Here is a 21,055-nt window from a genome sequence, read left to right on the forward strand (position 1 = left end):
GGCAGAATAATCTGCCCCCAAGATGTCTAGGTCCTAATTCTCAGGACCTGTGACTGTGTTTCCTTACATGACAGAAGGGACTTTGCAGATATCATTACGTGAAGGATCTTGAGATTGTCCAAGTGGGTCTGGTAGAGTCGCAAGGGTCCTTGTGAGAGGGAGGCAGAAGCAGAGGTCTTAGAAGAGTCAGAGGAGAGGTGATGATGGAAACAGAGCCTGGAGTGAGGCCATTGCTAGAAGGATCCACAAGCCAGGAATGGCAGCCGCCTTTCCAAGCTGGAAGGGGCAGGGAGGAGATTCCTCCCTAGAGCCTGCAGAAGGAAAGCAGCCCAGCTGTCACCTTGACATTAGCTGCACAGGACCCATTCCAGACAGCTGACCTCCAGATCTGTAAGAGAACAGGTCTGCATTGTTTTAAGCCACCGCGTTGGTGGTGATTTGTTACTGCAGAACTGGAGACTCAGGCGGTGCTGATTTCCTGTCTGGAAATCAGCCACAGACCCCAGCCGCCCCCCGCACCCCCTGCCAGGCTGTAGCTTGAGCCATCATCTCCCAGTGGTCAGCAATGCCACATGGGTGACCACTAGGTCCCCCCCCTCCGACTCTCTGTGACCACTCAAGACAGGGCAGTGTAGGAGGGCCTGGGCAATTCCTGGGCTCCCCCTGGGGGCAGCAACAGCCCAGAAGAGCCAGCTCCTAGGCTGTCCTGCATGGCGTGACAGCTCCTTACCTCGGCAGGATGGCCTACTCATCCCTTTCACTTGATCAGTGTCTCTTGAGCACCCAGTCCATGTTGAGCAGTGCACCAGCCACTGGGGAAGCAGTGGTGAATGAAACCCTACAGCCCAAACCACAATTCCCAATCCTTTGATTTGATAGGAGACAGCTAACAAATGCGGGTTTGCACTTGACCCCTGACCATTCACTCTGCCTCGGGCCAGCGAGAGGGGACGTGGCCACAAAGAGAGAGTCTGTGGGGCTGGATCAGAGTGGGCTGGGGCCCAAGGTGTCCATAGAGTCTGTCCTTGCTGACCTGGCTTCAGCCCACATGGGCCTTGGACCTGGCCCAGGCCTGGGTCAGACCTGCCTTCCCAGAGAACGTCCGACTTCCTTGGCCAACACCAAGGTGGACACTTGGGTGGCTTCCCCATCCTCTATACTGGCCTTCGCAGCCCTTCAGGCTCCCAGCCTCTCCCGTGTGCACTTCCTACAGATCGAGGGGACGCAGAAACTGCTCAACAAGGACCTGGCAGAGCTCATCAATAAGATGAGACTGGCCCAGCAAAATGCCGTGACCTCCCTGAGCGAGGAGTGCAAACGTCAGATGCTCACGGCCTCCCACACGCTGGCCGTGGATGCCAAGAACCTGTTGGACGCCGTGGACCAGGCCAAGGTTCTGGCCAACCTGGCCCACCCACCGGCAGAGTGAAGAGGGTGGCGCCCCCCGCCTGCCGTGTCCCTCCCTGCCCCAGCCTCTGCCTTGCCTTCGGCCTCGTGGGTCCTCTGGGGGGCAGGCCGAGGGGAGTCCTTCTTTCCTTGCCATTTTGCACGACCCCTCTCCCCACCCCACCCCCAGACTGTGCTGCTCAGGCTGCAGCTGGACAGAGGGGACTCAAGACTGCAGACACCAGGGGGTGACCAGGAGGGCTCAGAGGGAGCCGGCTGCTGCCTGCAGCGCCAGCCACTCCCCAGCAGCCACTCCTCGCCTGGCCCGATGGGGGGCCACGCCAGGGCCCCTAGAGCCCATGATGGTGTGCGAGGACCGGGCAGGCCAAGTTGGGAACCAAGCTACTCCTCTCCTTCCTCTTCTGCCCACGGAGGTCCCCTCACACCCCGTCACTGAGGGAGGGCCTGGAGGGGCTTTCTTTGGGGAGGTGTGACGAGGGATGGACCTGGCTTTCTTGTACAGTGTATATTGGAATTTATTTAATGTGAGTTTGGTCTGGACTGACAGCCGTGTGCCTACGAAGGGGGACCTGGGACAGTCCAGGAACAAGCCACTGGGAGCTGGCGCTCAGGAGGCTATGGTGCCCACAGCCGGGCCGGAGAAGGGGAGAGATGAGGCCCAAAGAGGACTTGGATGGGGTCCGTGTCCCTTTTCCTTCCCCCTCTGCCCCTTCCTTCTCTTTTCTTACTCCTCCTTTTCTCTCCCCCGTTCTCATCCACTCCCTCCCTCCCTCTCTTGTGTTTGTGCAGAACACTCTTTTACCTTCTTTCTATTTGACTTGGGAATGAATTAAAATTGTACCATTTGCTTTGTGGTTTGATGCTCTTGTTTGTTTGACCTTTGGGGAGGTGACGTTGACCTCTGGCCTCGGCCCCGGAAGGAATCGATTGTTACCTTGGGTGAGGATCAAAGGCCAACGCCAGGGCTCAATCCCGGGACACACGGTGATGCCAGGCGCTGGGGTCAGGTGCATGCTCCAGCCTTCTGCCCCCACACCTGACCCAAGGGTGACTGTTCAGTGGGAACCCAGGTTGGCCCCTCCAAGGCCACATAGCAATGCCAATGGCACCCTTCCAGCTGCCATCCAAATAACTGGGGCTCCAGGGGGCTTGGGTGGTCCTGGAGGTGGGTGTCCCAGAGCTGAGGGGGCAGGGGCTTTGGCTTTATTTGATCTCTTTACTCACTTGCAAGCTGGATGGGAGATGTGATAACAGGAGCAGACAGCCCTGCACCAGGAGTTCAAGTCCGAGAAACCCGAGGGGTAGGAAAGAGGGGCTCATCCACAGAGCAGGGAGAGCCGTAAACCAGCATGGCCTGGGATGGGGGGCCTTGGAGAGAACCGAGGATGGAGGACTGGGCCTGATGTGGTGAGCCTGGGTCTGTCCCCTGGGAAAGCAAGTGGCAGTTTGGAAGGCGGGAACTCCAACAGCCGATGGGGAAGGAGATGCTTGCCCTGCCTGGCTGCCTGTGCCGGGTCCCCACACACCTGTCTGCTGCTGAGGTTCTGACCTGGGCTGGACGGGGCTGGGGTGTGGCTGAGGGCCAGGGACTGTGGATTCCACACTGCAGAGCAGGCTCACAGGGCCGGTCAGGAGACGTCAGGCCTTCGGGGAGGAAGGGAGGGCAGACTGGGAAGGGAAGGGGTCCGGGAGCATCTGCGTCTGCACAGCATCTCGGGTCCAGAGCAATCCAGCTCTTCCCTCTCAGTCCCTCAGAAGAAAAGGCCTGGGTGCCTTAGGGGGAGGAAGTGAGCAGGCTGCGAACCTGAGTTGGGTCAAGAATGGCTGGAGACATCTTTCCAGTTTGTCCACGTGCATTTAAGGACAGATGGCGCCCTGGTCAATGGCCAATAAACAATGTTGAGCCACTTTGCAATGGGGAAGGGCTGGGGGGCTAAAGGTGAGAGGAAGTCTGGGCCCTCACAAGAGCTTCCAAGTGGGGGGGAGCATGGCCCAACCACCTGCATTTGCCCCCCACCAGTGGCATTTGCTCCCCCTTCTTCTCCCCTCCCTGCCCCAGGAGGCTTTGCCACTCTCCTGTGTCACCTGCAGGCTCAGACTCTGAGCTTCCTTCCTCACCTGGTTCAAGGACAACCCAGCCTGCCTTCCAACCTCCTCCCTCTGCTCCCCACACTCAAGCCCACCTCGGCCTGGCTGCTCTGCCTGACACTTCTGGCTCATTCCTGAATCCAAAAGGGTGTTCACAGCCCTTTTACCCCAGAAGCACCCTCTTCCCTCTCCCCACACACCCCTCCTTTGTCAGAGCCCCTTCACATGCCCCTCCCCACCTCCTGGGTCCCCCAGTTTGGCCCTCCCCTCCCTCAGCATCTGCGTCCCAGGAGCATCGTTGTGGCTTCATATTGTCACCATTGTGTCGGCAGCTTCTGTGGAGCAAGTTCCTTCTTGCCCAGCTCCTCAGCATCTGAGCTGGGCTCTGTGTCCCACAGATTATGTCAGTGACTCATTCCAAGACGCCTTCGACGGCGGGACTCTGGGAGAGGCACCTGCAGTGCAAAGGTGCACTCCAGCGGTGGCAGCAGTTAAAGACGGTCAGCCATGCCACCTCGGGGCCATGATGTGACATCAGATCATTCCAGCCAGGAACGGAGGAAGAAAGAGTCCAATGGTCCCCAGGAAGCAGACGAGGATAAAGAGCCAGAGGAATATCCTGTCGATGACCATGGCCACGTACCTCCAGTCTTCCTTCACCTGCAGGGGGAGATGGGCGCAGAGTGACTGAGGCCTTGGGAAAGGGGAAGTGTCCCACCCACGCACAGCCCCTGTAAGGATGACACTGGAGGCAGTGACCCCACTGAAACCTTGGGAAGCTAAGGTGGAGCAGGGGATGGGGGACAGGGACATCTCAAGACTCAAACAACCCTCTCCTGGTGATTCTGTCCTATCCACCCCTATAGCATGGCCCAGAGCCTTTCTGTAGGCTCTCAAGTTCCATATAAGGGAGAGTAGAGGGACAGAAGTTTCTAGAACCACCCAGGGGCAGGGACCCTCCCGAGGGGCCTAGAGTGATTTATTTATTTATTTATTTAGTCTTTTTGTTATTTCTTTGGGCCGCTCCCACGGCATATGGAGGTTCCCAGGCTAGGGGTCCAATTAGAGCTGTAGCCACTGGCCTATGCCAAAGCCACAGCAACGTGGGATCCGAGCCGCATCTGCAACCTACACCACAGCTCACGGCAACGCCGGATCGTTAACCCACTGAGCAAGGGCAGGGACCGAACCCGCAACCTCATGGCTCCTAGTCGGATTCGTTAACCACTGCGCCACGACGGGAACTCCCCTAGAGTGATTTAAACACAGCATCTAGAAGTTACAAAATGGAGAACATGTTGCTGCCCCCATGTTGCCTTTCTACCCGCTGACGGGCCCACCGGGGAGGTAGGTGGGGGTAGGTGTGACCTAGGGGAGGTTGGGGGGTTGCTCTGTGGACCTGGGGCTCACTGCCCGGCAAGTGGGTCTGGATTTCTAGCTGCTCAATTAGATAATAATTAATTTTTCTTATCTACTCAACAAGGCCACCCAGTAATAACCTCCTAGCCTTTCATCCCTGGATTGATAAGAAGAATTCTGTGATCCTGGGCAGTGGCTGCTCACCTCATGCTGGACATGGCGGGAGAGGGAGGCCCCCCCAACTCCCCCCAGCCAAGCTTCCTCAGGGTTTGTGAGTGAACAGTAAAGTTCCCCAAATGCCCAGAGCCCACGGACACACGGAGGAAGAAGAGGAGACCACCAGGACAAAAGAGGGGGCCGATCTGATTGGTCTCTGGTGATGATATCCCTTCACCCTGTCTCCCCCCCCACCCCCCGCCCTTCCCTCCCCCCGCCTTGCCGCCGGCTTATTAGCAGCAGTGAAAAATGGCAGGCATGAGGTTGGCATGGGGAAAGTTCAGTGTCTGAGATCCCTCCCTTTCTATCCAGCTGGTGCCCAGTTAGGATGAGCTGGGACATTCTTGACTGCTATTCTGCCACCTGCCAATAAACATTTTAAGAGCTACCGGCTAGACATTCTCCATCACAAGTTATGCCAGACTCCCAGGGCTGTAACAAAGGGAGGTGGGTCCTCACAGAGGAGACTGGGTTGACCCAAGCTATCACCCTGGGGGCAGATGGTTCCCTATCAGGTGGGCAGAGTCACCCAGGGGAGGCACCCCTCACCCGGACCCCACTCACTGAAGAGTCAGCATCCTCAGATCGCAGGTGGTCCGCAATATAGTGCACGCCCTCCAGGGCCTTCTGCATGCGTGGTGACAGCAGGAGCCCACCCACCGGCAACTGGGCCTGGGCCTTGGCACCTGAGGACCCCGGGGGTAGACCTCCGGGATTGTAGGGGACGCCCACGGAGGGGGACGAACGACTGGGACACGCCCATCTGTCCTCCTCCTCCTCCTCCTCCTCCTCTTCCTCCTCCTCCACCTTCTCCTCCTCCGCGTCCACATCGGTCTCCAGCCAGTGGTACGAGGGGCAGAGCTTCAGAGCTGGAGAGTCAGGGAGCTCCAGCGGGGGCAGCGGGCGGCTCATCAGAAGCCACCGAGGCACGCAGCCCAGAAAGGCCACCCGCACCCAGTGCGGCATATTGTGGGTGCTGGGAGAGCGGTGGTGGACGTTGAGCACAAAGACTGTAATGACGATGGAGAGGGTGACGAAGATCATGGTGAAGAGCAGGTACTCGCCGATGAGCGGGATGACCAGCGAGGTGGACGGGATGATCTCGGTGATGAGCAGCAGGAAGACGGTGAGCGAGAGCAGCACCGAGATGCAGAGCGTGATCTTCTCGCCGCAGTCGGAGGGCAGGTAGAAGACGAGCACCGTGAGGCAGGAGATGAGCAGGCAGGGGATGATGAGGTTGATGGTGTAGAAGAGCGGCAGGCGGCGGATGACGAAGGCGTAGGTGACGTCGGGGTAGATCTCCGCGCAGCAGTCGTACTTCTTGGAGTTGTAGGTGCCCGTGGCGTTGACGATGGCCCACTCGCCGCTCTCCCAGTAGTCCTTCAGGTCCACGGTCTGCTCCATCTGCACCAGGTCGATCTTGGCCTTGTCGTAGGTCCAGGAGCCGAACTTCATCTTGCAGTTCTGCTGGTCGAAGGGGAAGAAGGTGACGTCGATGCTGCAGGAGCTCTTGTAGATGGCGGGCGGCACCCAGTGCACGGTGCCGGAGGAGAAGAGGTGGGCCTTGGTCATGTGGGTCACGGCGAACTCCCCATCTGCACTGCGGAGAGGAGAGGCATTGGGGGGCCCTGAGCACCTCGGTTGCCCAAGCCGGGCTGCTCCAGATCACTGGTTGCGCGCGGTGGGGGAGTGGCGGGGGAGTGGCAGTGGGGGGAGGCAGTGACACCGCCAGACCTTGCCAAGTTTGGGGAATTTGTAAGACACCCTAGCACACAGACATCTATAGTGACCCGAGTTGTCTTTCAAACACCACTTTTTAAATTACAAAAGTAGGAACTCTGAAGACTACAGGAAAGTACCAAGAATTTTTTAAAAAAATAAACGCTATTAGGCATTCCCCTCCTGGCGCAGGGGAAACCAGTCTGACTAGGAACCATGACATTGTGGGTTCAATCCCTGGCCTCACGCAGCGGGTTAAAGATCTGGTGTTGCCATGAGCTGTGGTGTAGCTCGCAGACGCGGCTGGGATCTGGCGTGGCTGTGTCTGTGGTGTAGGCCAGCAGCCTTAGCTCCAATTCCACCCCTAGCCTGGGAACCTCCATATGCCGCTAGTGCGGCCCTAAAAAGCAAAAAAATAAAATAAAATAAAACAAAAAACGCGGTTAACATTTTGATGTTCTATAGACAGCACATGTATTTGCTTGGCACCTAAATAACAGGTACAGCATTTTTACATACTTGAGATCATGGGAGACAGAGGTAGTCTGATATCCTCTTTATATTCATTTGACATTTTAGAGTGATCGTTTATATTTTCTACCCCCCAGCAGACGGTGAGTAAGTCGCTTAGCTGGGGATCATGTCTTTTCCACCTCAGATTTTAGTTCCCGGCAAAGGGGAGCCCCGATATCTCTGCCCGTGAGGAACACCATGGAGTTAGCATGCATTTCAGAGCCAGCCGCACACACCCGGGCCTCTACAGGGGCTGCTGGGGAAAGGGATAGGAGACTCGTGCCTGTCCTTAGGGAACTGCGAGGAATTGAGAGGCAGCCCCGAACTACCTACAATGCTAGGGAAGCACGTATAATGGGGGGAACCCCCTTCTGGTGAGCAAGGTCACCATACAAGTTGCCATTTTAGCAAAGCCTCGACAGATGGTAGGATTTGGCAGAAAGCTGGAGTGGAGAGCAGACAACGGAGTGTCCTGAGTGTCCTCAGAACAAGAAACAGAGGAGGAAAAGATAAAAAGTGCAGGGTGTGCTTGGGCTGAGAGAGCCGCAGGACTCTCAGTCCTAGGTGGGTGGGGCAGGGCGTGGAAGGGAGATGAAGAGACCAGCAGCCTAGCGAGGCTATGCATCTAAGGGTCCAGAAGGACGCTGGGGACAGTGGAATAAGCAGTGACCAATCAGGCAGGGTGTCCTGGGAGCCTGAGTCGGAGATCCCCCTGAGAGGTGGCACAGGGGGCTCTTAGCCCCAGCCATCCATGGCCCTCCAGTTCCCACTAAAGGCAGGGGAACCAGACGAATACCCAGAAACACTTATTTCTTGTGGAATAGTTCCGTGCTAGAGATTTAAGCAGGTTGAAAACTGGAACTTTGTTTTGTTTTGTTTTTTTCCATTTCTCTTTCTGTTTATCTACAAACAGAATAATGACAGAGACAATAATGGTACCTACCTCACAGAATTGTTATAGGCTTATGTAAGCAGAAACTGGAACTTTGAAAGTAAGTTATAAACAGATCAGGGCAAAAGTTTGGGGGGTTTTGTTTTGTTATGATTTTAAAAGGCATTTTTGTCTTTACATATAATCACCACTAGGTGGCAACATGTGCCCCATTTTGAGGAAGGAGCAAGTCCCCCAGGTCCTCTAACCTAAAGTGGAGTCTGGATGAAGGAAAGACCCTTCTTTAAACATATGCAAGAGTTTGGTTTAAACTTGTGTCCCCGCATAAGAATTTCCTGTTAATCAAGTAACCTTGGCCAAAGCCTTATGGACAGTCCTAAAACTCCAGGTCCTATCTGATGCCAGGACTTTGCTCCTGCCCTCTGCCAGGTGCACAGGAAGCAGAAGCTAGAGAGATCCTGGGTACAGATATGGGGTGAGGAGTCCATGAGTCCAGTGGTGGTACTGAACCTTGCAGGTAATCCGTGCTGAACGTGTTTGCAGAGATGGCTCAGATAAAAGGCCTGACCTAGACTGGGCAATGTAAAAGGGGTCCTTGCCATCCTTCTGACCTATCTGGAGACACCAAACTCCAGAAGTGGCTCTGTTCCCCCTTTATCTGTTGTTTAAAAATGGCTTTTCCAAATTTGGGTCAAATGAATTGGGAAATGCTGGGCTAGAGGAGTTTCTTGTCTGTCCAACGTCTAACATCCTTTAAAATGCTGTTGTGTCCTGACATTTTCTGAAGGACTGGGGCTGGGCAGGGGGAGAAAGGGTTTAACAACTTACCATCTTATCCAAAATTACTTGACAACAGAACTATTTTTCATACCTATTCACATCTCCAGGAACTAGTGCTCCTTAGAACCTCACTTTAGAAAACATTTTTAGACAAATATGATGCCAAGTCCTTGACTTCTAAATGAAGAATTACCTGGTACCAAACATGAATGAAATTATAGACCTTTATATCTTCTATAGAAAACCCCCACTTGCTCTTCTGGGGCGCTCTTTAGACGCCTCTGCCTTTTATTAGCTTCTAGGCATTATGTTCAAAGACGGGTTCTTTTTGGTCCTGAACACAAGGCCACTATAAATAATATTTGCAAAAATACCTATACCAAGTGAGTTTGCTCTCTTCAAAGCTGTTACCTTGGGGTGCTGCTTACCTATACCAACAACAGCGTAATCCTGCAAAACCCCAACCCTTAGGCACTGCATTTCAGAGCCTGCATTGACAATACTTTTCAAATAGTACTCAGTATTAGCAAATCTGTGTCCCATTAGCACGGCCCCAGGCACCGATATGTAATGTAAATTATATGTAATGTAAATGTTGGTGTGTGAGAGAAGGAAATGAAAGAAAGGAAGGAATCAAGAGAAAAGACACAAGGGGGCGCACCTCCCAAATCCAACCTGGCCCAGCCTCACCTGACCCGCCCCCAACCCGGGGGAGCGGGGGGGGGGCGGTCCCAGGACCTCCACGACCCCAGCCACTTCCTACTTGTTGTAGAGGACAATGTCGGGGATCCAGATCATCTCCGAAGGGACCCGGAGGGATGTGATGTTGTCGAAATCGGCCGGGTTCCAACGTAGCTTGTAGTCGCTCCACTCCTGCGCGGGGTGGGGATGGGGGGAGTGATGTCCCTGGCTGTGCCGGGGGAGAGGCCCTCACGGGCACATCTAGGGCAGCAGCCTGGGGACATCCAGCTGCCAGGTTCCGGAGCATCCGGAGCTCCTCACTAGCCCCACAGGCTAGAAAAGGCTGCGATGCCCAGCAAAAGGCTCTGAGCTGGAATGGGCTGCGTCCAATCTAATATGACTATGCTCTCTCTTTGTCCCAACTCAGGTACTCCAAGTCACCCCAGTCCCGCTCCCGTTCTGCCCCTCCCTAGCTGAATGATATAGGGCCTCACTCATTTGTAGCAACAACACTTTTTCAGTGCACCACAGTTTACAAAGGTTTTTCACACCCTGTGTCTGGGAAGGGCCTCAGTGGCAGAGCCAGCAGGCACAGCAGAGCAGGTAGAAATATCTGCCTGTCCAACAGATAGGGAACCTGAGGACCAGAGGGATAAAAACCCTCCAGAATGACACAGCAGAGAAAGGGGGGTCCACCAGTGGCTTTTCCACTGCATCTGGAGAGCTGGACCTCTTACCTTCTCCACTTCAGGGCCTGGGGGAGGGGCTGGGCTCAGCTTTGGGGGCAGGAGGGGGAGATTACATTCAGTCTGTAATAAACCTGTGCCCCCAAGCTCTGCCCCTGAGAGTGGCACATCAAAGAGGGATGCGCGTCCTTGGCCAGGGTTGATGCTGGGCCAGTTTCTAGACGGCAACCTCTCATTTCCTGTCTCTTGGGAGCCTTGCTCTGGGGTCCCTGGGCCATCATTTGAGGAGTCTGTCTCCCCTGATGGAGAGGACAGGTGGAGAGAGGGCTGAGAGTGCCTGGGGAAGGAGAAGGGCCCCAGGGGCAGGGGAGCTGGCTTCTAGAACTTTCCAGGACCTCCCAGAACTTTCCGGATATCCCTGCTGAGGGATGGATGTGTGAGCCAAGCCACCTTAGACCTTCCAGAGCAGACAAGCCACCAGCCAAATGCCCCTAAGTAACCCTAGGAGTCCCCATGCAGAGCTGAAGAAACCACTAAAACTCTTGGCCTTAAAATCTCAAACTATAATGACCTGTCTGTTGCTTTAAGCCAGTGGGTTCTGAGAGAGTTCGTTAGGCGGCGTAGACATGGAATACTCAGTGTGCACCCCAAGAAGGAGCTTGGGGTTCCGAGTGGAGCTTGGGGTTCCGCCCTTTTCCAGGGGTTTCTGTCTTCCTCAGCTGTGAAATGGGCAGAATAAACCCTTCCCCTGGTGACAACTCCTTGAGCTGATCTGCAGATGGTAGCAGACACGTGGGCAATGCTCACTCCCAGAAACGGGACCATGTGGCTCTTGCAGGTGACATGCTCAAGGGCTGGACACAGAGCCTGGCCACACCAGAGCCCAGCCCCTCCTGAGAAGCAGTCTGCCATCAGCTGGCTTGGGGAACACCCTGAGGGGCAACTGAGAATCACTCTGCTGGTGGAAGAGTCCCCAGAAGTGTCTGGGGTCTGAGGGCCCCCACCCCGCCCCTGCCTGGCCCAGGGAGGGGCCCTCACCTGCTTTAGCCAGACGTTGGTGGTCATCATTTGATTCTTCTCATCCTGGCGGGTCCCAGGAGAGAAAGTAAGAGAAATTAGAGGAGTGGAACCAGATCAGAAAACACAGTGGAGTGGGAGTGGCTGATCCAGGCCCCCACTCACCAGAGGACTTCTTAGGGTGACACCTCAAGCCCAGCCCGCCACCACCCCTCCTGAAGCTGCCACCGTTACTCAGATTCTTCAGGATCAAACAGGCCACTGGGTCCTCTGGCCTTGGGTCAGGCGTAAAAAGCTGGGCGGCTAGAAAACCCACTGCTGCCAATCAACGCCCTTCTGGGCGGGGCTTCAGGGCTGAGACCGAGGAGGGAGGTGGAGCACCTCCTAGGAGAGATGCTCTGGCTGAGGTGGGCTGGGAGAGCTGGAGGGAGGAGGGATGGAGCAGGGGAGAGGAAGGAGCTCCCGGAAAGGGACCCACGTCTCAGACTGAGCCGGAGGGGGCAAAGGGTGGTAGGAGAGACACACCACATCGATGAGCTGGGCGATGGACAGCCCGAAGCGCACGATCACCACGTCTGAGGTGTTGGGCACCGGCCTTGCCCAGCGGTTGTAGCCCCTAAAGAGGTGCTTGAAGAGGCGGTCCTCGGCGTGGGCGTGGGAGGCTCGGTGTGCGGATACTGTGGGACAGGAGAGGCGAGAGGGGTCTCCGGGAGTCCCTGGTGGTGGGCGCTTGGTTCCCTCTCCCATCCAATCAGAGCCACTCGACCTCATTGAGCCTCCGTTTCCTCATCTGCAAAATGGGCACACTAATCCAGAGCAGATTTCAGAACACTGCTGAGGATGAGATATAATAACGTCCATTAGAGCTTACGAAGCAACCAGCACATGGTTGAATCTCAAGAAAGGTCCATTACTCCATGACCAAAGGCTAAGAGGTGAAAACAAGTGCTGAGAGGGTGGAGGGCAGTGGGAAGAAGCCAGACCAGGGATGAGAATCAGACTGGAACTGGGGAGCCCCCAGGGGACATCAGGGTGGGGAGCGGGACTCCGGGTGGAGTCATGCTGACTGCAACAGGGAGAGCTTCACACGTCTCTGTGAACCCAGCCCCGGGAACTCTCACTTCCATCGGCTTATAATGAACCACTAACATGAGCCAAGAAATCCTCTTCCACTTGGAGCATCTCCTCTATTTTTCCTCAAACCACTGGCATTTGCCCCTTCTCATCAGCTAGGCAGTAGTGTCCCCAGATTGACGGCACCCTCTGCATCTGTTTTCACCATGTTCTGCAGACAGCTTCACCTCTTCAGGGTTTGGCTGCCTGAGTAGGTCAGAACTACTGCTTTAAAATCCAGAACATCGATAACAGCAGCTGCCATGTGCAGAGGGCATTCCAGGCACTGCTCATAAGTTCTCATTCTGGGTCACTCACACAATAGCCCTGGGAGGGCCACGGGGCTGTTGGCATTTTGCAGATGTGGAGCAGGTGCTGAGGCTTGGGGAGGTTAAGGTGATGCAGCGGGTGCTCCCCACCTTCCCAAGGTGGAAAGAGCTATGTCCCCTAGAGATAGCCCCCACTCACCTGCAGGGATCAGAAGGAGCCACCACAGCCCCAGCTTTGCCGTGGATGGGAGGGCAGGGCAGGAGGGGCTCATGGCTTCAGAGGAGGAGTCTGGCTTCCACCAAAAGGAGGACAGGCCAGGCGTGGCTGTGGTTGAACCTCCAACGGCTTCCCCAACTGGGCCTGGGAAGCAAGCACAGCCCAGCACCCACAGGGTTCCTCTTGGCTCCCACTCACCGCTGGACCTGAATGAGCCAATAAAGGGTTCTTAGGCTGGTGAATCCTTGAAGCGAATACACCTTCGTGTCTCCCCTTTGACCTCATTTGGGTCTCCCATCAGCCCTAGGAGGGTATGGGGAAGGGATATTTTTATTCCTTTTATCTAATATATGTGCGTGTGTGTATATATATATATGTTCAGAAAAGTTGACTGATTTGCCAAAGGCCACAGAATTCAAAAGTGATGAAGTAGGGTCAGCTTCTGTGGCGCCAACTAGAAGGATAATTTTTTTTTTAATTTAGAGCCACACTTTCAGTGTATGGAAATTCCCAGGCCAGGGGGCAAATCTGAGCTCCAGCTGCCGGCCTACACCACAGCCACAGCAACGCAGGATCTGAGCCACATCTGTGGCCTACACCACAGCTCACGGCAACACCAGATCCTTAACCCACTGAGTGGGGCCAGGGCTTGAACCCGCAAGCTCATGAATAATAGTCAGGTTCATGATTGCTGAGCCACAGCAGGAACTCCTAGAAGGATAATTTTGTACAAGCAGCTCTTCCAGGATTCACATGTGTTTTCTAGATCTTAGCACTGTGACCGTCATTGCTCAGCCAGGAACACACCTAAGGTCTGTGTCAGGCAGGTGGTGACCAGGTACAGGGGCCCCAGCCCAGAGCCAGGCTCACCTGGATCTAGGGTTCTAGGAGGCTCCTCTGTGTGCAGCTTCCCCCATCCAATCAATATCGTGGCTGCAAATCCCAAGGCTCTCATCTGTGTCACCTTTCAACCAAGGATGCTAAACCAAAGCATGATTTTTTTTGTCCACATTAGTGAGAATAGTGGGGAAAGAAATAGAAATCCAGGCATGCTGAACTTGCATCATATAAAGATCCAACCAGGGACATCCTGGATCCTCTAGAAAAATGTGCAAATGAGATGCAGTCGACTCCAGTGGACATATGCCTGCAGGATCCCTCAAATTTGCATCCCTTATAGTTAGCTCACTATGGTAATTTCATTAATTTGTCACCGGAAACCAAAGGAGAAATTTTTCCAAGTAATTGACAGTAATTAGAGTAACCTTCCACCTGTCATTAGAAAGATCTTAAAAGAGAAAAAGCGTCAGACCCTTTGATCCTCTAAGTGGCTGAATTGGCAGGCTGGGGGATGGGGGCTGTCTTTGTTTGTAAGCGGGTCTGGGAAAGTGGGGTGCACATAGAAACCTTTACAAAATATTACCTTTGTAAAGGGCCCAGACACCAGCATCCACAGAGCTTGTATTGCTGTGATGTACCAGGGGGTCCAGACCATCCTTCACCCCACACCCCAACTCATCAGCCTCTCTTGCCCGCATCCTAAATCCTGGTTCCATTGAAGTCAAGGTAATTTGGGCTTGCTTCTTTGTCCATCTTCGTACTGCAGCTGGTTTTCAACTGCTCACCCTCGTTCTCTTCTTTTCACAAGCCCCACCTTCTCCATAAAACCAGCTTTGACCTCACCCAGCCCCTCCCGCCACCTGGCACCACCCCAAGCATAGGATTGTTGACCCCCCATAACTGTCAATACCCCCCAAGAAAGTCTCTTGATGAGAGGAAATGATTGATACACTTCCTCCATCAAATCATTTCATCAGAGGTGCTTAGGGGAGAGCTATTTCTAGCTGTTATATCTGATCTGCTCAATATATTGATGAATCGCAGAAGCTTAACATCTCAAGGTTGGATGGAAGATTAAAGGTCATCTGGATTATCACACCAGCTGATAGTTTCCTCCACAAATTCCAGCCTCGGGGAAAAACCAAAAAACCAGCAACGAAGAACTTTTAAGTCAGTAAATACCATTGATGTCTATTAGTCTTTGTGAAAACATACAGAGTATTTACGGAGTGAATACATAAAAGACCAGAGAGGAATGGTAGTAATAAAGACAGAGAAGCAGATACAACAAGTAAAGCCAATAATGCCTGAGATGGAGCTACCCTCTCCGGCGGGAGGACAGGTGACTGTCACTGGGCTCTGAGCAGCCCCATGGGAGCAAGCAAAAGACTAAAATTTGTCTAGAAGCCGGCAACTTCCAGCATTCTAACCCACCTCCTTCCTAACTACCTGGAAGCTGCTCATCTGTGAATATCACTTTGACGCACCCTCACAATGTCCCCGCACCCACAAAGTCCCCAACACAAGCCTTGGGGGCACCTTTCTTACCTGTGGCCCCAGAAGACAGACTATTCAAAGAACAGAGAAGCAGCCTGGCTTGAAGGTCCTGGTTCAGCTGACAAAAGTCCCTCCAGAACAGAAAGGCAGATGCAGAGCATGGCTAAGTGACTTCATTTCCCAGACATACAGATGCTGGGACAGGACACGACTTGGCAGATGAGGGAGTCCTGACTCTGAGAGTCAGGGTGGCTTCCTGGGGAGGGCTGGACAAGTTCTTGGAGATGGGCCACTGTGCTGGGGCTCCCAGCCCTGCCAGCCAGAGAGGCTGCGTCCGGGTCCTACCAAGGAGGGCGTCACGGAGAGCCTGGCACGGAGGTTTCTGCAGGTAAGAGCCAAGCGGGTCCATGGGAGGGACCGCTGGCTTGGCAGGCACACAGACTCACGCTCATATTCTCTCTCTCTCTCACACACACGCCACACACACACACACACACACACACACACACACACACACACACACACTCTGGAGGGGAGAGGGAGGAGCTTGTGACTATTCAGTCTGTGTCCAGTGGGGACAGACAGCAGATTTGCTTGCCCTCTCTCCAGTTACAAGAATGTTTCATTCTTGGCTCTGAAAGACTCCACACCCCAGGACCCCCCAACCTCCCCCACAGATGAGCAATCTCCAGGGCCTGTCTCTCCATAGAACAGTGCAGTTTTGAATAAAATAGGACCAAGGATGGAACCGTCAGTCAGCAGCCCACAGCTCTTTCCATCCCCTTCCTCCCTGGAGAAGCTAGCAGGACCCCCAGGTCACTTGTGCTGCCACCTGGTTTGGCTGCAGTTTGCCTGGCTCCTTACCTGTGACCTTGCCTTCAGTTTCCCAGACAAGCAAGGTCACCTTCCTTCAAACGTCCGCATCAAACCAGGAGTCCCACTCCTCCCGCCGGCCATGGCCTCATCCTGACTGCCGCCCCCCATCACATATCCCCAGCCTTTCTTATATCTTCCTCTCCTTCTTGCTTGTTCCTTTCCCTCAGCCCATGAGGAAGCTCATCCTCCATCCTAAAGACACTCCTTGGGGTCCACTACTTGCTCTCTCATCCCCCATATATTGTTTTTTGTTTTGTTTTGTTTTGTTTTTTTGCTTTTTTGTTTTTTGTTTTTTGTCTTTTTGCCATTTCTAGGGCCACTCCTGCGGCATATGGAAGCTCCCAGGCTAGGGGTTCAATCGGAGCGGCAGGCACCAGCCCACACCAGATCCACAGCAACGCAGGATCCAAGCTGTGTCTGCGACCTACACCACAGCTCACGGCAACGCCGGATCCCTAACCCACTGAGCAAGGGCAGGGATCGAACCCGCAACCTCATGGTTCCCAGTCGGATTCGTTAACCACTGAGCCACAACGGGAATTCCATTCATCCCCTATATATTGTTAAAAGCAAAGGACCCAGGACATGACTGCCACCGTTTAACTTCTGACTCTGCCATGTGGTTTGGGATAGGCCACTGGTGCTTTCTGTGCCTCAGCTTCCTCATCTGTAAAAGGAGGATGTGAATACTGGTTCCACTTCGTAAGCTTGCAAGGAAGAGTGAGTGAGTTAGCATAAATAAAGGGCCTAAAAAAGTGAAAGCATACATGATATATATTATGTAAATATATGTGATATATATTTATAAATATATATTTATACATGTATATATGATTGTTAGCATTATTTGATTAAATTAATACACATAAAATTAAAAAATCATTAACCACCACATTCCCACTATCCATAATTAACAAATATAAATTTTTTTGTTGTCTTTTTAAGGCCACACATGCAGCATATGGAGGTTCCCAGACTAGGGGTCGAATCAGAGCTACAGCTGCCGGCCTAAACCACAGGCACAGCCACACTGTGTCCTTGACCCACTGAGTGAGGCCAGGGTTGAACCTGTGTCCTCATGGTTACTAGTCGGGTTCCTTAACCACTGAGCCACAATGGGAACTCCCAGCAAATGTAAATATTTAACCATGTGTACTTTCATATTGATATATATGTATATCTGTGTTTGTGCATAACGTTACACAAGTATCAAATGCATACATTTTTCTGAGAGAAAGAGGGGAAGGAGGGAAGGAAGGAAGGAAAGAAGGGAGGGAGGGAAGGAGGAAAGAAAGAAAAAGGAAATAATCAGATCATATCGATCAGGATTCTTGGTTCAAGCAGTAAAAACTTATTGATTAATTTAAGCAGAAAATGACCTCATTAAAGGGCAATGGGAAGTTCACAGATGCACTTACAAAGCTGGAGAACCCCTGGGGCACAGGGGAAGTGGAGGGAAACACCTGCCAGACTAAAGCCCAAATCACAAGCCGTTACTGCATGGGAGGCCTACTGCTGCAGAACTGGATGCAAAACCTTTCACTGTCTGTCACTGGCACTGCTGCCCCTGCTGTCCCTGGAAACCAGCCACTCCTGCTGCTGCCTGGATTAATTCTCGTCTATCCCTGCTTCTTTGTGTCACTAGCTCCCAATGCAAAGGTCAGGATAGATGCATCTGATTAATCATGTGCTCGTGAACTAGATGCATGGGAGGTTGAGGAAGCAGGAATCTGGCATTTTGAGCTTCTGTGCGGAAGGTGGGCTCTGCCAACTTCCAGATGGGAACTTTCCCAAAATATTTGAAAGGAGTTTAAATGCTGGGATGTTCCCCCAAATCTAGCTCTTTGGCTCCTATCATCAATGCATACTCAACTTTCCATATTTAGACTTTGGGAAAAAAAAAAAAACAAAACAGCCTACACCTGTCTTCTCTGTTCTGAAATTTATACCTGGAACTTGTTTTAATCAGGTATGGGTCAACATGCAGACATGGGAGTGATTGTCACGGTGGCAGAAGTTTATACTCATAGATCCCCGGAAGCAGGAACCATGGCATGCCATGTAGGGCCAGATGGCGAGGCCCCTGGGACAGACACGGGGCAGAAAGGGCAAAGGAGAAGCCATGGCCAGGAGCATGTACTGGAGTTTCTGTAGGGTAGTCAAGGCAGGACAGGGTAAGCAGCCTATGGCTGGATAGTTTGAATAATTTCGGTGGGCTGTGGATATAGGGTATCAGCACTTGGCCCTGGGGCAATTTAGTGCAGGCAGAATGTTGAATTGGTGTGTGAGAGAGAGATGAAGAAGGTGGCTGGGGGTGTGACACAGGACTGGCTGGAGGGTTGTACTGTGGTTTCTGTACACCCATCAAAGCTGCAGCACTAGGGAGATGTCAACAATTTTGGCCCTTAGTTTGGCTCTGTGAGTGATAGATACCAAATAGACCACTACGGAATCTAAGAACACATAATTAGAGCACTAAGGAGTTCCCATCGTGGCTCAGTGGTTAACGAATCCAATTAGGAACCGTGAGGTTGCAGGTTCGATCCCTGGCCTTGCTCAGTGGGTTAAGGATCTGGCACTGCCGTGAGCTGTGGTGTAGGTCACAGATGTGGCTCAGATCTGGCATTGCTGTGGCTGTGGCGTAGGCTGGCCGCTACAGCTCCAATTAGACCCCTAGCCTGGGAACCTCCATATGTCACAGAAGCAGCCCAAGAAAAGGCAAAAAGACAAAAAAACAAACAAACCAAAAAACAAAAAAACCCGTAATTAGAGCACTAACACGACGTAACCAGTCCTCACAGAAACAAAAGAGCTCATCCTAACCCCAGAGGGCCTCGGGACTCCGTCGCCGGTTACTCCCTCCAGCTCCAAATCGAGCCTTTCTGGACAGTGCATTTCCCTGCTCTCATCTTGACATAGTGTTGCTGTGACATTCTGTTTCTTTTGGAGGACAGCATAAAGCTCATCAGACACACACTGTGTATAAGGTGATGGAGTGGGGAGAAAGCACAATAGATTAACAAAGTAAAAAGGGGTTCCCACTGTGGCTCAGCAGGTTAAGAACCCAACTGCTATCCATGAAAATGCAGGTTCGATCACTGGGTTAAGGACCTGACATTGCCTCAAGCTGTGGTGAAGGCTGGCAGAAGGGGCTCGGATCTGGTGTTGCTGTGGCTGTGGCGTAGGCCAGCCGCTGCAGCAGTGATTTGACTCCTAGCCTGGGAACTTCATATGCCGTGGATGCAGCCGTAAAAAGACATACATACATATATAAAACAAAGTAAAAAAGAAAAGGTGGCAGGCACAGCCGTCATTGTTGAAAAGGGTCCTCCTATTAGAGCTGGTGTTTCTAGCTTTCCCCTCCACCCATTCTCCAGAAGTATCCATTGTATAAACAACAAATTGCTACCTCCTCCAGTGTGGGAGAGGCTCAGTGTAATCACGTCAATACCTTAGGTGAATTCGCCAGTGACTACTTTGAGCCTCTGGAGTCAGATACTGTATCCGGAGCTCAGGGCTTGTCACTGCTGCTGGGAAGTTGGGCATTGCAGTGACAGCAGTAGGAATCACAGCATCTGTAGCTAGAGTCATCATCTATTCAGTTTACAATGATCCATGGACTTTCTACAGTATCTATGCATCTTAGAGTTTGGCGGTCGTAAAATTTACCTTCCTTGCAGCATTTTGGTATTTGATGGTGGTTCTAATCCTTGCGATTCCCCCAGAGATGTGGGGTTGATTTTCTTTATTAATTTGTTAAGGAGGCATCCCTGCATTTCTTCCTTCCAAGACAGACGATGATGTGTCACTTGCTAAGAAGTTACCTTAACTCACATCTCTGCACTCAAGGTCCAAAGCACATCCCATACCCAAGATGAGGGTCCTCCCACAACAATGTATTTCTCCAGGCCCTGGAGAAGTGGGCACTGTCCACTTTCTGGATGTGTCTGTGAGGGTGTATCTGGAAGAGATTAGCATCTGTATCAGCAGACTGAGTAAAGTGGTGACAGATTCGCTCCCTGGTCTATGAACCAAGATCCCACATCAGGCTGCTGCTCTCTGAGGCCAAAAAAGAAAAGAAAAGAAGAAGAAAACAAAAAAGAATACTACAAAAACAACAACAACAACAACAAAACAGAAAAGAAAAGAAAAAAAAGGACACCAGAACAAAGTCAAGGGGGCCTGAGAACGAAATCTAGTGACCAGGGTTCTGGTTCCCTCTCCACCACCTATTTGTTACGGGAATTTAGGTAAATTTTTCCCCATCCCTAGGCTTCAGCAAAGTGAGGTGATTGCATAACTAACATTTATCAAGCGCACACACACACACACACACACACACACAAAATGAGTCACGGGGATGAAATGTACAGCACAGGAAATATAGTCAATAATATTATAATAACTTTGTATGACAGCAGATGGTAACTAAACTCTTCAGGGTGATCACTCTGCAAATGTATAGAAATATCAAATCACTATGGTGTGTGTGTGTGTGTGTGTGTGTGGAATTAAAACGGTGTTGCACATCAATCTTACTTCAATAGGAATTTGTCAATCTTAGGAGTTCCCATCGTGGCTTGGTGATTAACAAATCTGACAAGGAACCATGAGGTTGCGTGTTTGATCCCTGGCCTCGCTCAGTGGGTTAAGGATCTGGTGTTACTGTGAGCTGTGGTGTAAGTTGCAGATGCAGCTCACATCCTGCATTGCTGTGACTGTGGTGTAGTCCATTTCTATCCCTAGCCTGGGAGCCTCCATATGCCACAGGTGCAGCCCTAGAAAAGACAAAGAAAAAAAAAAAAAGGAAAAAGAAATTTGTCAATCTTATTTCAATAAAAAAAGTTTTAAATGAAAAAATAAAAACCTCAAGCAAGGTTGTTGC

At 52.3% G+C, this 21,055-nt stretch overlaps 2 protein-coding genes across 36 annotated transcripts in view; one reads left to right on the forward strand and one right to left on the reverse strand.

The window, feature by feature from the left end:
- PTK2B (protein tyrosine kinase 2 beta) overlaps positions 1-2,255 on the forward strand; it is a 143,582-nt gene extending 141,327 nt beyond the window's left edge. For all 32 annotated transcript variants that reach the window (XR_014828416.1, XR_014828417.1, XM_084997737.1 and 29 more), the window contains one exon: positions 1,214-2,255. Coding sequence is in view for 30 of the 32 variants with exons in the window: in XM_084997737.1 (XP_084853863.1) it covers positions 1,214-1,429 (216 nt within the window). In the remaining 2 variants the exon portion in view is untranslated. The remainder of the gene's footprint in view (positions 1-1,213) is intronic.
- Positions 1,898-15,905, reverse strand: CHRNA2 (cholinergic receptor nicotinic alpha 2 subunit). Of its 4 annotated transcripts, none has more exons than XM_084997758.1 (7): positions 15,346-15,905; positions 12,940-13,163; positions 11,884-12,148; positions 11,380-11,424; positions 9,738-9,847; positions 5,635-6,670; positions 1,898-4,155 (listed from the first exon to the last, which is right to left on the reverse strand). In XM_084997758.1, exons 3-7 carry the CDS (start codon positions 12,127-12,129, stop codon positions 4,030-4,032), a joined length of 1,563 nt encoding a protein of 520 aa, XP_084853884.1. In that variant the 5' UTR covers positions 12,130-12,148; positions 12,940-13,163; positions 15,346-15,905; the 3' UTR covers positions 1,898-4,029. The 4 variants fall into 4 exon arrangements, with proteins under 4 accessions (XP_084853884.1, XP_084853886.1, XP_084853887.1 ...); XM_084997760.1 differs by having other exon boundaries at positions 11,884-12,035; positions 15,346-15,822; XM_084997761.1 differs by lacking the exon at positions 11,884-12,148 and having other exon boundaries at positions 15,346-15,524.
- Positions 15,906-21,055: the final 5,150 nt, after the last annotated feature.

Source organism: Sus scrofa, chromosome 14 (assembly GCF_054392235.1).
Source record: "Sus scrofa isolate SSC_HxYL_T2T_F1_AM1 chromosome 14, Sscrofa_HxYL_maternal_Yorkshire_Landrace_v2.0, whole genome shotgun sequence".
In the NCBI taxonomy this organism is placed as follows: domain Eukaryota; kingdom Metazoa; phylum Chordata; class Mammalia; order Artiodactyla; family Suidae; genus Sus; species Sus scrofa.

Bases quoted from the DNA above. Each gene is read 5' to 3' on its own strand.
- CHRNA2 (XM_084997758.1), bottom strand. From the start codon at position 12,129: ATGAGGTCGAGTGGCTCTGATTGGATGGGAGAGGGAACCAAGCGCCCA. The intron at 6,671-9,737 runs GTAGGAAGTGGC...TCCTCTCCGCAG, and splicing joins GACATTGTCCTCTACAACAA to TGCAGATGGGGAGTTCGCCG. The intron at 4,156-5,634 runs GTGAGTGGGGTC...CTCCCCCTGCAG, and splicing joins CTGAGGATGCTGACTCTTCA to GTGAAGGAAGACTGGAGGTA.